The sequence below is a fragment of the Microtus ochrogaster genome, linkage group LG1 (assembly GCF_000317375.1).
Source record: "Microtus ochrogaster isolate Prairie Vole_2 linkage group LG1, MicOch1.0, whole genome shotgun sequence".
Lineage (NCBI taxonomy): Eukaryota > Metazoa > Chordata > Mammalia > Rodentia > Cricetidae > Microtus > Microtus ochrogaster.
This window is the reverse complement of record NC_022027.1, coordinates 47,025,842-47,040,159: the sequence shown is the minus strand read 5'-3', so window position 1 is coordinate 47,040,159 and position 14,318 is coordinate 47,025,842. Positions and strand designations below refer to the sequence as shown.

Sequence of the window (14,318 nt, the reverse complement as noted above, 5' to 3'; positions counted from 1 at the left end):
ATTAATAATAAGAATAATTTGTCCAAACAAAATAAGAAAACAACAAACTCCCAAACTTGAGCAACTAAAACGAAATGGGAAGAAAACCAAGAATATATCTGAATTTTCTTGACAGGAAAAAAAAATCACCTCAGCAGGACTAAATGGCACATGAACCTACCTGGTGTGCAGTTCGGACAGCACTGTCCCTTCACCACCAGGGCAAGGGTGGCCACTGGACATGGCGGGCAGGATGGCTCATAGCACGTGACCTGAGCCTGCTGGCATTCACAGACCTTGCAAGGGCCTTCTTCCCACTTCTCCCCGTCCTGTGGGGGACAGTGGAGACAGTGACAGGGAACAGAGATTCGAAAGAGAAACTCCTGAGGCAGAACAACAAGCTTCCACAGGGGGCTAGTAGAGACACGCCATCAGCCCCTGCCCTCCCAACCATGCCATCAGACAAGAAGGCATTTAACAAACACGGTACTTCTCCTTTGTTTTTAATCAGGTTCTTTTAATGTCCCGCATCAAGAGAAGATTTTAAGCACACTCGGGAGATAAACTGTGAGGTACCTTTGGGCAAGCAGAATAGGTAAGAAGAATTTAAGATGTGTTTTTCAACACATTTCAGCCCTGAAGCCTAAACAAAACCCACCAGGGGGCATTACCATTGCCTGATGTACCTAGTGGTTAGTGGTTCCATTAAACACAATCTCTATAATAGGAGTGAGAAGCTTGGTTCAAACCCTGCATTTCCTTATGGTTACTACAGTCGGAATAACAAGAAAGTCATTGTATTCCCCAAATTAAGGCTTCCTCACTTCCATTTTTGTGGGTTACACATGAGCCAGGAGATCTCTCTACTTAAAATATCCCTTCTGGCCGAGCAAATTATGGTGATATGCACGAATAGTCTGACAGAGGATCTATTCTGAGGCTAGAAGTGATTTCCTTGACAATCCACTGACCCTGGAAATCGGAAGGAGACCAAAGCCCCTTCGCAGGCTGCCCTGCATTGATCAGAGAGGAAAGATGAGAAAATAGGAGAGTAGATTGTAAAATAAAAGCCTTGATAAAATGCTTGCTGAGGTAACTAAGCTATCACTCGCCGTGAACTTGACGGTATTTATCAAAGCGAACGGAAAAATGTCAGACAACTGAAGTGTACCGACATGAGAAGGAAGCGGTTATATTCGGCTTGGGTTCACAGACACTTATCCACTAACACTGAAGATGAGAAGCTTGCTGGCAGGAATAAACATGCACTGTGCCTTTAAGAGAAGACACAGAGCACCACGGAGCTAACAAACTAGAGAAGGAAAGCCCGGCTGCTTGGGGAATGACCCTTCACCATCTCAAGAAGCTCTTCTTTCAAGAAGGGACCATTCCCAGAGTTCCCTCAGAGAACAATCTATCTTGTATAGGCTGGAGAAAATCACCAGAAGAAGGGAAAGGATGTGTGTAGGTGCCCGTGGTTAGTGAAATGTAATTATCAATTATAGACAAATAAGCAAAAGAAAAGAGCCAAACTTGGTGTATAGAAATCTCGGTTTTCGTTAACACCGTTAGTTTCCAACCATAGTACGATCAAACGTAGCTATGGAAAATGCTAAGACAGCAAGTCCCCCGTGGTAAATTCATGCAAGTCCTTACTTAAAACAATTCTGTAAGGATTTGTGCATGAATTAAAAATCCATACTTACTGGAATATGCTTAACTTCACTTGCATTTGAAGACATCTAGAAAGAAAGAGAAATGTATTTATGATCCCATTAGAAACATCATTAGGACAATTTTTCCATTAGGAGCCATCCATTGCCACCAAGCGGCATGCAACTTTATTCATTTTATATGAAGAGAAATAAAATCTGTCTACATGGAAAGCTTGGAAAGCATCCCAATTGGGGTGAGGACAATATGCTGACATATTGTCTGTTCTTATTCATTTGAACATGAGCACACAGGTTCAATTCCCCGCTGCATACAGGTTCTTCAAGGTGAAGAACTCTAAACCTCTAAGTGGAACGCTTGAATGTTTATGGTACCAGGACTACTATGGAGATTCATTTTTATTTCTAACACATAGTTTTCTTTAGTTCCATCCGGTTTAAATTACTTCCAAAAATGAGTTGGATGGACTGATATCATGAAAAGAAACACAAATTCAACATTTATAGAGAAGCATTAAGTTCCTAAATTCTTAGAATAAGGATAAATAAATATTCCCATGAAACAAGTGATGACAGCATTCTAAAATTATCAGTGTTTTCAACTAAGGATTAGCAGCCGGCTGCTCTCAGTGCTTTGCACCTGTCTGAATAGGCCAGGAGGGAAGTGCCATTTTTATCCTCACTATATAAGGAGGGTGCGTATTCTGCTAAGGATCAGTGTGTGGCATAGGAGGCATCTTACAGCCTGCCTTGCTGACCTTACACTGTTACCTCTGAGACTATACAGAAGCATTGGCACATTGACGGATGCAACTGAGAGCTGTCAGTGTACCAGCCGGAGCAATGACTCCCAATTCTTTCCAGCCTACTCTGATTGGCCAGTGAGACCACTGTGTTTGATGATCAATGGATGTATGTTTAAAAACACAACAAATCTGTCAACATCCCAAAAGCCATATGAAAAGTATGAGCCTTAAAACCAGGGCAGGGCTGGAGAGATGACTCAGATGGTAAAGTGTTTCCCACATAAGCATGAGGCCTTGAGTTTGAACCCCAGCACCCACGTAAAGAAGCTGAGTGGATCACATGCTTGCAATCCTAGCACTTTGTAGACAGAGAGAAGCAGATTCCTGGAGCTCATTGGCCAGCCAGCCTAGCCTACTCGGTGAACTCCAGATGGTGAGAAACCCAAGGTGCGTGTCATCTGAGAAACGACACCGGAGACTGACTTCTGGTCCCACATGTCTGTGCATGCACTTGTGAATGTAAGGCAAATTGAAAAGGATCAAGGTAATCTCTTTCTTTGCCAAAGAAATAAATCTTTAGCAAGCGGAGTTTCACCCCACATTCAATCCATCAAAATCCTGCCATGGCTTTTACTTTTAGTGTACACTTGGGGAGTATTGGGGTGTGTGTGTGTGTGTGTGTGTGTGTGTGTGTGTGTGTGTGTGAACCTAACTCAGGTTGTCAGGCTTACACACCAAACCCGTTTTACCCACCGAACCATCTTGCTTTCACCAAATGCTGCCATTTCTATCTGAAAAGTGAATTTGGGGACTGGCCATTATTTAGTACATCATTAAACCAAGCCACTGACAACCTTCATTGAGAGCAGTTGTTCTCAACCTTCCTAACGCTGTGACCCTTTAATGCAGTTCCTCATGTTGTCCTGACCCCAATCACAAATTATTTTGTTGCTAATTCATGACTGTAATTTTGCAAGTGTATCATTTCACTGTTATGAATCATAATGTAAGTCCCGGATATCCAGGATTTCTGAGAAGCTACTGCTATGAAAGGGATCATGACCCACAGGTTGAGAACTGATTATCTGGACAACTAAAAACATCTCCCAACACTGGCAGTCTGATCCTTTCCGAGTTAGATCATGACTGCAGAGCTCCAAGCTCTCAGGCACCTCCCAACTGTCTTGACTTGAGCCTTCTAGACTCCTACTAGCCCTCATCTCTTAGCTCTTGTCCCATGCCCTTTCTTCCAGACTTAACCAGTCCTGCAATTTCCTAACATGCCCAACAGGCACCTGCCTCTGTGCCTTTGCGTTTGTGGTCTCTCCTGCTGGTCCATCCTCCAGATAGTCATGTGACTCTCTCCTCCACCCCACCCTGATTAGATTTCCTGGCACAAAAGACTTCCCCACTCATCTTAGGGAGAAGAAACCATCGTTTACCACAGCTCAGCACCCCACTACTCTGTGTGTGTGTGTGTGTGCGTGTGCATGCGCGTGTCTGTCTGTCTCCATGTCTATTTTCTTATACTAGAAAGTACCTTTCACCATGAGAAAAGACGCCATCTGCTGCCTTCAGTCCTCTATCCCCAATGCCTAGCACATTCTTTGTGTACATATAATAGTTTGCTGAATATAAAGATCTTCTTATTAAGTTAATTTTGATCTATTAATTTTAATAGTCTTCTGTTATTAACCCGATACTCACAATTTCTGCCTTCTGTTCATAAACACAATAACCCTTCCTTGAAATGCATTCTGGGCAGCACTTTCCCTCTAAGTGAACTAATTCTTCACCCTGTAGGAATAAGAGTTGCAGCGGTACACATCAAATTAACATCTCCAGGTAGCAGGGCTAAATTGAGAAGCAGCTGGGTTCCTGACTGGAATGAGAAGCTCCACGTACTCCCGGCTTCAGCCCACCGCTTACTTGGGTATGCCCACCACCACAACCCCATCGCCTCCCACACCCTCCACCCACCCCAGTTAGCTTCCTCTAGGACAGCTCCTCACATCCCGGGTACTCTCCAAGGGCTTGCTCTCCCTCGTTCTGATGATATGGGCATGTGTTCTGTTCTCCCACGCGATAACTACTGACCTACCCATGAGCAGGAGCTCACATGAGTAAGAAGAACAGTCAAGGCAACATCATAGCACAGCAAAGATGAGTGGCAGAAGGAGCCTGCTATCTCGGATCTATACAGTGAGAACTCCCAATCTTAGTGTCAATGGCAGCATGCAAATCAAGCCAGTATTTGAATACCAAATAAGATGGGTCCTTTTATGCACAGATGCAGGCTCAGGCATAAATTAAGTAGCAGACGAGGAAGTTTTATTCATCATTCTGAAACTCTTAGTGTTATCCCACTTACAGCTAATTTTCTTTTTAATTATAGGAGGAGAAAGGGAAATGCCACATTCCGAAGATGGATGTTTGCTTACAGGATCTTCCCACTTTAATAATTTCAACTTATTTTTATTACCAAATAATGAATGCTTGATGCTTTAAAGAAATCTAAATAATTCTCAATTCTGTAGATTAGAAAGTTTAAATTGCACTGCAACCCCACGTTCCAGCGAATAGGCTACTAAATCACAAATTTTGTTTGAAATTTTGTCTATGTAAAGAGTAACACCTAACACTGGGAGGCTCCAGTGTTCGTCAAAGCAGTGTCTGCTTTCTGAAGACTCGTTTAGTTTCTATTGAATGATACTGTTTCTTTAAATATTTAATATTCAGCTTGGGGGCTCTATATGATATTTCAAAGTATAGAAACCATATTAAATAGAAACAGCACTGTAAAACTAAATACTCATATTAAACAAGGATGGTTTATGTTTAGAAGGCTCTGCTAAAGAAAAACACAACGTAAAAGCATGAGTTGTCCTTGGGTTGCAGCATTAAGAATGGATTTTTAGGCTCTCTGCTAGAATCTGCAAGGTCTTCTCAAAGGAATATAAGTTTCCTTTTTAATGAAGGTAAACATAAATTTCAAAAACAAACACAAAATCGTAAGAATGGTTGTAACATTTTACAATTCCTAGAAGTATTGGAAAAAGAAGGGAGCTGTTTGGATGGCTGTCCATCAAAATTCACACTCAGAGGCCACCAGAGCAGCGGGTGCCATAGGGATCGGGCGTATTTACATATAAATTGTTTTCCAGAAACACAAAGAATCAGCTGCAGTGATGGCATCTTGGAGAATCAGATTGAAATTTACTTTCAAAGCATATAAGAGGGTTTATATGCGTGTAATCTAAGTTGCTTAAAACAATATTTTGAAGCAAGACAGAGTATGTACTTCTATTAAAAAGAAAAGGCATGGCAGAGCTTGGGAGCTCCCACAGCCCAAAGAGAGAAGAAGGCAGCCTTTCTGAGCCTTTGCACAGAACAGTAAATACCAAAAAGTCCCGCCCCGCTCCTGGGGAACAAGGATTCAGATTGGGTGACATAGGAGGGTCTAAACAGATTTACTATCTATAGAAGCCCGCTGTCCCCAAACACTTCAGCTCACTGCTGTGAGGAACCAGCCAACTAGCACTTGACGTCTGCTTTGAACAGAACTGAATTGTGAAACAAACTCATTCACTTCATTTGTAAGTGAACTCTCAATATCAAATCTGTTAGACCTCCTCCACTGGCTATCTATGCCCAATGGAAGGACGACCCTGGAAGTCAATCTAACGCCCATTAGACCAGGATGGCCTCCAGTGGGAGGGAAGGAAAGCCTCCCCCACCCCGACCTGCTTACGCTCGCCTTCCCTCTTCAGTGTGTTGTGCTACAAGCCCATTCCTCCCCATACAGCATCTTTCACCTGTATATCATAGGTCCTTTTAAGAAGAAAGAAATAATGTGATCTCTTCATCTGAATATATGTTCAAAGACACTATAATATCTGGAAATACGAAATCAATCATACCGTGCTAGTCTAACACTGATCAATTTACGTTTCAGTGTCTAGGGACTTTACTGAATAACATCAGAGACAAAGAACGTGCCATTTCCTCCTTTTCACACAAGGACAAACTGCACGTTGATTTCAAGGCGACTCGGAGCATTGCTGCGAACGGATCTGGTAATAAGCAACAGTAGGGAGGTTTGTGATTGTCACCAGTAGAAAGTGATGCCCCTGCAGCTTAGTGAAGATGTGTGACTAGCATCCGATGCACCTTGGTCTCCAGGATTAGAAGTCAAATGACCTTGATATATCTGAGAGGGGAGCAGAGCGCGGGGCGGGACTGAAGAAAGTACCAGCAGTGCTGGCCCCTTCACAGGCATTTCCCTCAGGAGCTCGGATGGCATTCAATTCATATTTCCATAATCCTCCGTGCTCCTGCAGACTTCCATGTAGAATCACTTCTGTTTATGTGTCTGGCTTCCCACAAATCCCAGGGACTCTCAAGGTCATGGTATGCCTTTTTTCATCTTTTTATCACCAGTGTGATACAAGCAAAGCAGAAATTAAGAAGCTATTAGGATAACCAGGCCTTAACGAGACCATTAACCAAAGCTAATTTCAGAATTATGGTGTCTGAAAAAGGTCTGGGAGTATTTTTTTTGTTTCCTACGATTCTATTTTGGTTAAAATTTCACTACTGGCAGTGTTTCCAGCTTAGAATATACTAATGTACACAAACTGGGGCACATGGACACTCTGGAAGAGGCTAACGACTGGAGAAATGGGCTGCAGGCTTCAAGTCCTCAATCCACGAGGCCACGGCCAACAGAGGATGAGAGGATGACTGGAGAAACCAGGCACCCTCAGCCCTAACAGCCGCTCCTCGTTCCCCTTAAAGGCCCAAGGGAAGCCTAGCTTACGTCCACACAATAAGGTGTCACCCTACCCCAAGTGGGCCAGCAGACACACAGACGGGTGCTACCAGAGAAATGAGCTATGCTCCTGTCTGTGAGGGGGACTAACAAGCGGTGTCTGAGAAACCCAGCCTACCAGGGTCACCTCTCCACATTTTTTCAAAAACCCTGGAATACCCGACAAACTAAACCTTGAAGAATAACCCAGCATCCTCAGATGCAGAGGGAAGATGGCAGAGGAAGGAGAAGGCCCTCGTTGAGACTCTTTTCAACTCGTTCCAACCATTCAGACTCCCCTCACATCAGGAAAAAAAAAATGAAAAGGTGTGTGGGGGTGAATACATCTATGAGAAAGTGAGGCCCTTTCTGCTCAAGTATGCTTCAGCTTGGCCAAGATCTAGATTCAGGGGGCCAAGTCAAAACCAAGCTGTAAATGACAGCCTTGTTCGGAAGCTTGCTCCTCCCTAGGCCTAGTGCTGGGAGGAGCTGAGAAGTGGAGGAGAGGAACCAGGGGGAAAAATGCCTTCACTGATGGCTATGCTTCAGATCTCTGTAAAGGCCCCAAGTTCACAACCCTGAGGGAAACTGGAGGGGCGGATGGGAGCGGCAAGAGGAGGAGGGAACTTTAAAAACATCTTCTTTTTTTAAGTCATGGGTCAAAATTGAGTTCAAAGGTGTGGGGAGGGCAGTAATTTCCCTAAAATATACATCTGAAGTCAAGAAAGAGGTTGCTATGTGAGAAATGGCTAGAAATTCTGTGGATAGCAGAAGTCAACAGAGGTCAGCAGAGTTCATTGTTTATGAGCTCCCCCTTGCTCCTTCCTTAAAAGAGAGAGCAAGAAAGAGAGAAGGGGGGGAGGGGGGAGGATGGAAGAAAAAACATTTAATTTTATTTCCCAGTCCACAGGAGGGCTCATGGGTGTTTTCTACTAAATGCAGCTTGCAGAAAGAGCCCTGCTGGGGGCACACCTGCAGACCAAAAACGACAGTCCACTAGTGATGGGGTCCAGCTGCACCGAATGACAGGCTAATGGCCCACATCATGTCCTTCCCTTTACGCCTCTGGCTCCGCTCTTCTAATCTGACCAGATGCACCGACAGACAAAAGCTCCAAGGACTGCTCCAAGCTGGTCGGAACTGTCTGTGACATTCACTTCCCTCCCCAGCATCTCTGTGCTACGAGGCCCCTGGAAGTGTGAGCCATCAGCCTGGCATCCCCTCTGCTGCCAGGGAAGAAGGAAGACCCACCATCTGCTGGAAGGAGCTGCCACCGCACAAATGGAAATGCTGTCACATCTTACCAGGCCACAGGCCACCTTGGCACACTCTCCCATCTGGCAGGTCACTTGGCCCTGGTCACACACGCAGAACTCACAGGCTGAGCCTTTCCACATTTCATCCGGGTACCGCAAGATCCCACCGGCTGAGCAGCTTCTGGCAGGAGACACACATTCTTCACAGCACTGCCCGTGAGGCCGGGCTCTGCTTTGACCCTGGAGAGACAGAGAACAGTGAGAGAAGGGACAGTCCCTCAGGGACAATGGAGTCAACGGGTGGGAGAGAGACACAGAACACTGGCCTTGTGTAACACAACCCCTGCTGGCCCGGGGGAAGCATTTCCCACCTCAGCTCTCCTGTCGGGAGGCAGGCCCTTTATATCTTTGTATAACATTCCACATTCTTTAAGGCTTTTGATTCTATCAAAGGACACAGTACACTAAGAAATGCCTTTCTAAAATGGTCCAGAATCAAGCTTAGAAGAGCAAGCCACACACTTTCAAATACCTTTTCGCATTTCAGCGGAGGGCAGGCCTGTTTGTGACACCTGACCTCTCCCTGGTCACACAGGCACAGGGTGCAGGCGTCTTCTTTCCACTGTCCACCGTGCTGAGCAAGGAAAAGGGAGAACAGCACGTCAAAGGCCACATGCGTCAAACAGAAGCTCGACATACTTTTACATTACATTTCTTAATGTAGTCACATATAATGTATTCCTGAGATTGCTTAGGTAGAAGCGGCCTGTAAGAGAAAAGTCAATGAATATTCAAATAAATTTGCATTTGGATTACATGGATATAATCTGCTAAGGGTCACTTTATCCAGCACTTAGAGGACTTAGGAAGACCCTATTGGTCAGTTCCTTATCCCTTAGCTCTTCCTTGCCAGGAGTCTCTGATAAAAGCTTATTTTCTCAGTTTCCCTTGCAGCAAGGGTATAGGAGTCCTAGATTTGCTCAAATATTAAAGGTCAAAGAAATTATTCTCTAACAAAGTATTTCTTTCACCAAGCAGTAGCAATGCATGTGTGAGCATTGACTTCCTGGCAATAAAAGGTCATCCAGGGGACAACAAGGAGACATGATTGAGGCAAATATATTCACATGGGGACAACACAGAGACCTGAACTGATCGACCCTGAAGATCCCTCCCTATTGGGACATCTTTTAGTTACTTTTACTGGGGCATTTCTGAGACTTGCAACCAAACATATCAAACAGTTTCCAAACTCGTCTCTCAAAGAAAATTAATCTCGTACAAACCTGCCCAATGAAAATACCAAATGAGACCACTGTGCCAAACAGTATACACACAGTACACACAAAGAGTTCCCCACTGCTGGAGAGAAGGCTTGGTGACTCGAAGCACTGGCTGCTTTTGCAGAGGACCGCAGTTCGGTTCCCAGCACCCACACAGTGGATCACAACTACCTATAACTCTAGGTACAGGGATCCAATTTCCTCTTCAGTACTTCAAAACTTGAGGTATGCACACGGTGTACATCAGAGAAAACACACATGGAAACACACACAGAAACACACACACACACACACTCACTAAAACAAACCTTAGTTTGAACATCCTTTTCCAACTAGTTATTTCATTCCGATCTCAAGAGAAGCATCTAATTAGTGGGACTCTCATTCCAGATTTCCCTTATTGCCACAATCCCAGTTTCTATTTCCTTTCCTTAGAGCATGGAACAAGCAAAAAAATAAGCTGACTTTGTTTTGCTTCCGTGTTCTGCTTCAGAACAATGTGACTCTGGTTCACCTGAGCACTCCGAAGACAGAACATTTATTCATTCATTCCCTCGATTTGCTGGCTACTACAGGTTACTACAGGTTACTACATACTACAGGTTACTACATACTACAGGTTACTACATACTACAGGTTAGGCCTGGTTGTCTAGACTGCTTCAATAGCAACACTCAACTTCCAGTTTTCTCAACCTTTAATCTCTCAATGAACCGACCTGTCCACTCTGCTATCCCCATGTTTCTTCCTATATGGGCATAGGTGCCATTGGGTATCAGTGTATAAAATCCAACCAAAGAGAAAAACATCTCCAGAGGCTGGAAACAGCATAAACGGTTGGAGGCAAAAGATACCCCCCTCTTCTCTTCAGCATGCTTGTGAACAGTAAGCTTTCCCAAGGTTCACGAACTGGATTCTGCTTGTTAGCACATTCTTTCATATTTATAATCCTTTTCAGCTGAATTTTTTTCATAAGGGCCATTTTCATAAAAGCCATTTATGTACTGAGTAACTAATCCTGGCAACGAGTCAGAGAGGAGGGTTGGGAGGTTCTGTGGTTAGAAGGCATGGGGCAGAAGTGTGAGAACATATGTCAACACACCCGTGCGGGGCACACGGAGGTTACCTCGTACACTTGGCCAGCTGCAGAACAGGATCGCGCTGAGCACTGAGGACAGCATTTTCCAGGGACTCGGACGACGATTTCATCCTTGACACCCAACGAGGGACAAGCCACCAAAAGAAAGGATTAATGAAATGCACGTCCATAGGGAAAATCTACTTCACAGCTGTCTCAGCCACATGTGCAGACACATGGGACGGCAGTTCCTGTCACCCAGCATTCATCTGTAACCCAGGGCTCCAGCAGGCATCAGTCTTTCAAGGTCAGTCGGAACCTTAGGAAGAGTGTACATGCCCCACCTTTTACTAACACCTATCAAAGCACAAATAACTATAAAAATCAAACAATATTAGTCTTCACCAGGCATATCCCAATTCCTGTATGAGGCTGATGGTCTTATTCCAGCCTGAAGTGAGAACACTAACAGTAGACAAGCTGTATAATTTGTATAAGGTTATATGGCTGACTACTCATGGTAAATGGTTGAAACAAAACTCCAGAGTCCCGACCACATTAACACTTAAGAATATGTGCACTCCTGACTCGCATCTAAACCCAAAGGCAAAGGCAGCCCTTTTCTTAATCAACTGTTTTACTATTCTTCTGCACCTTGATATTAATCCATATTTTATCTAGGTGCATTGGGATGAACCCATAAGTTTATGCAGGTGTGTTGGGGATGTCCTTAACACAAGCAAGAGTCAATCACCCTTTAAAAAAATCTTAGAATAGACAGTGCAGAGAAATGTGACGGAGATCCTGTGCTGAAGAACCAACCCCAGTGCCCTTTCTCTCCATCTTCATCTCTACGATAACCACTACCCCAGAAGAGTCAGGTACTTATCCCTGTTGTCACAGCAACCGTATCCTCTTAACTGACACAGAGTCAGCTTCCCACTGATCCCCACAGCCTTCTTCAGTACAAGAAAGAGGATCGATTAAAAGGGAAAGGAGGATGAGAACAACCTAAGTTGTCAAGACTAAAAAGTGATACAGGCTACACAGAAGAGAGAACCTTCCAGAACAGTGCCTCCACTTTGTCTTACAAGGAGATAGTATAGAAGGCTTTACTACCATAGTTACTTTGGTACTCCTTCTGAAAGAACAAGAACAGCATAGCTAAGACAGAAGGGACAGGGGTCCTATGATGTCAACTTCTCATTGAAAGTTCCAGGAATACACCTCCACAATCAGTTAACACAGTTACACGTTGCGATTCAAGTTTCCGCATCACTACTTGATAGGTCTATTGCAAATGCTTTAACCTCTGGGATTAAAACAGCATCTCTTTTCTCTGTGGAGATATCTTATTAGTCTATACGTAAAATACTATGATCATGGATGGCCAACAGAATGCATGAAAATGGGATAGGCAACGAGAAAACTGGGCACGTCTTGATTTCAGAGTTCTTCGAGGAAATTTTGGCTGATGAAATAAAGTAGTGGATACATTGAGTCACACAATCCAGTAACTTCGCTGCAGTGAAGAAATGAACTAAGCCTTGCTCATTGTCTGTCCTAAGCAGACTCAGTGTTAAGTCTTTTGAAAATGTTTATTTTATTGTTCATGCATATGTATCTACATATGTGTGCATATGTGTGTGTGGTTATCCAAAGGCCAGCATTAGGCTTCTGATCCTCTGGAGCTAGAGGTGTTAAGACCCAAACTCAGATCCTATGCTTTTAAAAACAGGAAGTGCTCTAACCATTGAACCACCTCCTCAATCCCTGTGTCAGTCTTTCTTAAAACACGGGACAAATATAACCACTACAAAGACTTTAACATATATTTTTCTGGCTTTCAGATACTCTTTTCAAATACAGGGCTGAACTTGGACCAGTAAATTATGGACTGTAAACCATGTCCATCTTACCACCTATTTTTATAAATAAAGCTTTATTGGATTATCACCACGCACCCATATACCTATATGTTATCTATCATCTTTATGCTACAATGGCAGAGCTTGAACAGTTATTTTAACTGTATTGCACACAAAGCTGAAAACTATTCAATCCTGCCCTTTGTAGAAAGATATATGCCCTGGATAATATGATATCCTCCATAACTGCAAGATTCAGTACTATAAAATATGGTGAATGTGATTACATTTGGGAAGGCAGAGTTACCAGGAAGGCTATATCGAATTATGGCTGCCCCTAAATAAAGACTCGTATGATAATGAAGTTTACAGCGCACCATGGGAGAGTCTTGACAAAACACTTTTCTATCAGAGTACACTGGAGGATACCAGAGAGATGTCACCACAAATAAAGTAGAACTGACAGTCATCTTTCCGTGGTTGCTAGGAAGTCCACCAACTGTAAGACGCTGTGTGGGCTTCTTTTGCTGTTTAGGAAGGAGCACAAATAAGAGCCATCACACTTCTCCCCAAAGCCAGCCTTTCCGGATCAGGGCTCAGTCCTCACCAACTGCCAAACGAGGCAGGCAGAGGGCCAGGCACAGGCCTTCATATCTTTCTACATCTAGCCAGAGCCCATAATATCAACAACACGACATAATAGGAATGGGTGTCAGGGGTCACAGAAACTGATTAAGAACCTGGGTGGCTAAATGTCAAAGGAACGGAAAAGGCCCTGGGGACGGTAGTGCACACCGGCAGTGCACACCGGAGATGGCGGTTTGCTTCTTGTGTTCAGAAGGTGAGCGGATCAGGCAGCGGAAATGGGAGAGATCTTATCTCACGCAGCACGGCTACACCAAGTGAAAGTGGATCCCAGCCCTGAGCGCTGAGCACCTGGCCACACATCCAAAGGACGGCGTGGAGGAAAGGCCACCATTATTATAGCATGAGGGAGGGAATGAAGAAAGATTTCTCCTGATGAAGTATGGAAAACCAGATGTGGGGAGAAAACCCCAAAGAATGAATTTTAAGAAAATGAAACATCTTCTATTGACTTTGACTTAGGCTATAAAACAATCAAAGCAGAGCATGAAAATGTATTGTTTTAATTGACTCAGCAATACTCATTAAGGGGGAAAGGCCCGAAGAAACACACTTCTACAATTTCTCTTTTCTCTTTGGGTCTTTTCTTTCTCTTTTTGATTTATTTATTTATTATGTATACAGCCTGTGTGCGTACCTGCACCCCAGAAGAGGGCACCACCCCATCTCATTAAAGATGGTTGTGAGCCACCATGTGTTTGCTCGGAATTGAACTCAGGACCTCTGGAAGAATAGTCAGTGTTCTCAACCGCTGAGCCATCTCTCCAGACCCCTCTTTGGGTCTTTTCTTCCACTTACTTTTTTCTTGTGCTGGGAATTGAACCTGGAGCCTTGAGTATACTATGATAACCTCTCTGACTGGAATATGCCAGCCTGTTACGGTGGGGTCTGATGAGAGTAGATGGTGGGGGTGATAGGATGGGGGGGCTGTGCAAGAAGAGACAGTGTGATCTAAAAGCAACAAACGGGACAACAAACAA

At 44.0% G+C, this 14,318-nt stretch overlaps 1 protein-coding gene across 1 annotated transcript in view; it reads right to left on the bottom strand.

Moving 5' to 3' along the window:
• The window catches only part of Fras1 (Fraser extracellular matrix complex subunit 1), a 407,009-nt gene that overhangs the window by 216,179 nt on the left and 176,512 nt on the right, over positions 1-14,318 (bottom strand). The window contains exons 7-12 of the mRNA XM_026785092.1: positions 10,874-10,957; positions 8,997-9,098; positions 8,513-8,704; positions 4,106-4,195; positions 1,686-1,721; positions 161-308 (exon numbers count right to left, since the gene is read on the bottom strand). Of these exons, the coding sequence (XP_026640893.1) occupies positions 161-308; positions 1,686-1,721; positions 4,106-4,195; positions 8,513-8,704; positions 8,997-9,098; positions 10,874-10,957 (652 nt within the window). The remainder of the gene's footprint in view (positions 1-160; positions 309-1,685; positions 1,722-4,105; positions 4,196-8,512; positions 8,705-8,996; positions 9,099-10,873; positions 10,958-14,318) is intronic.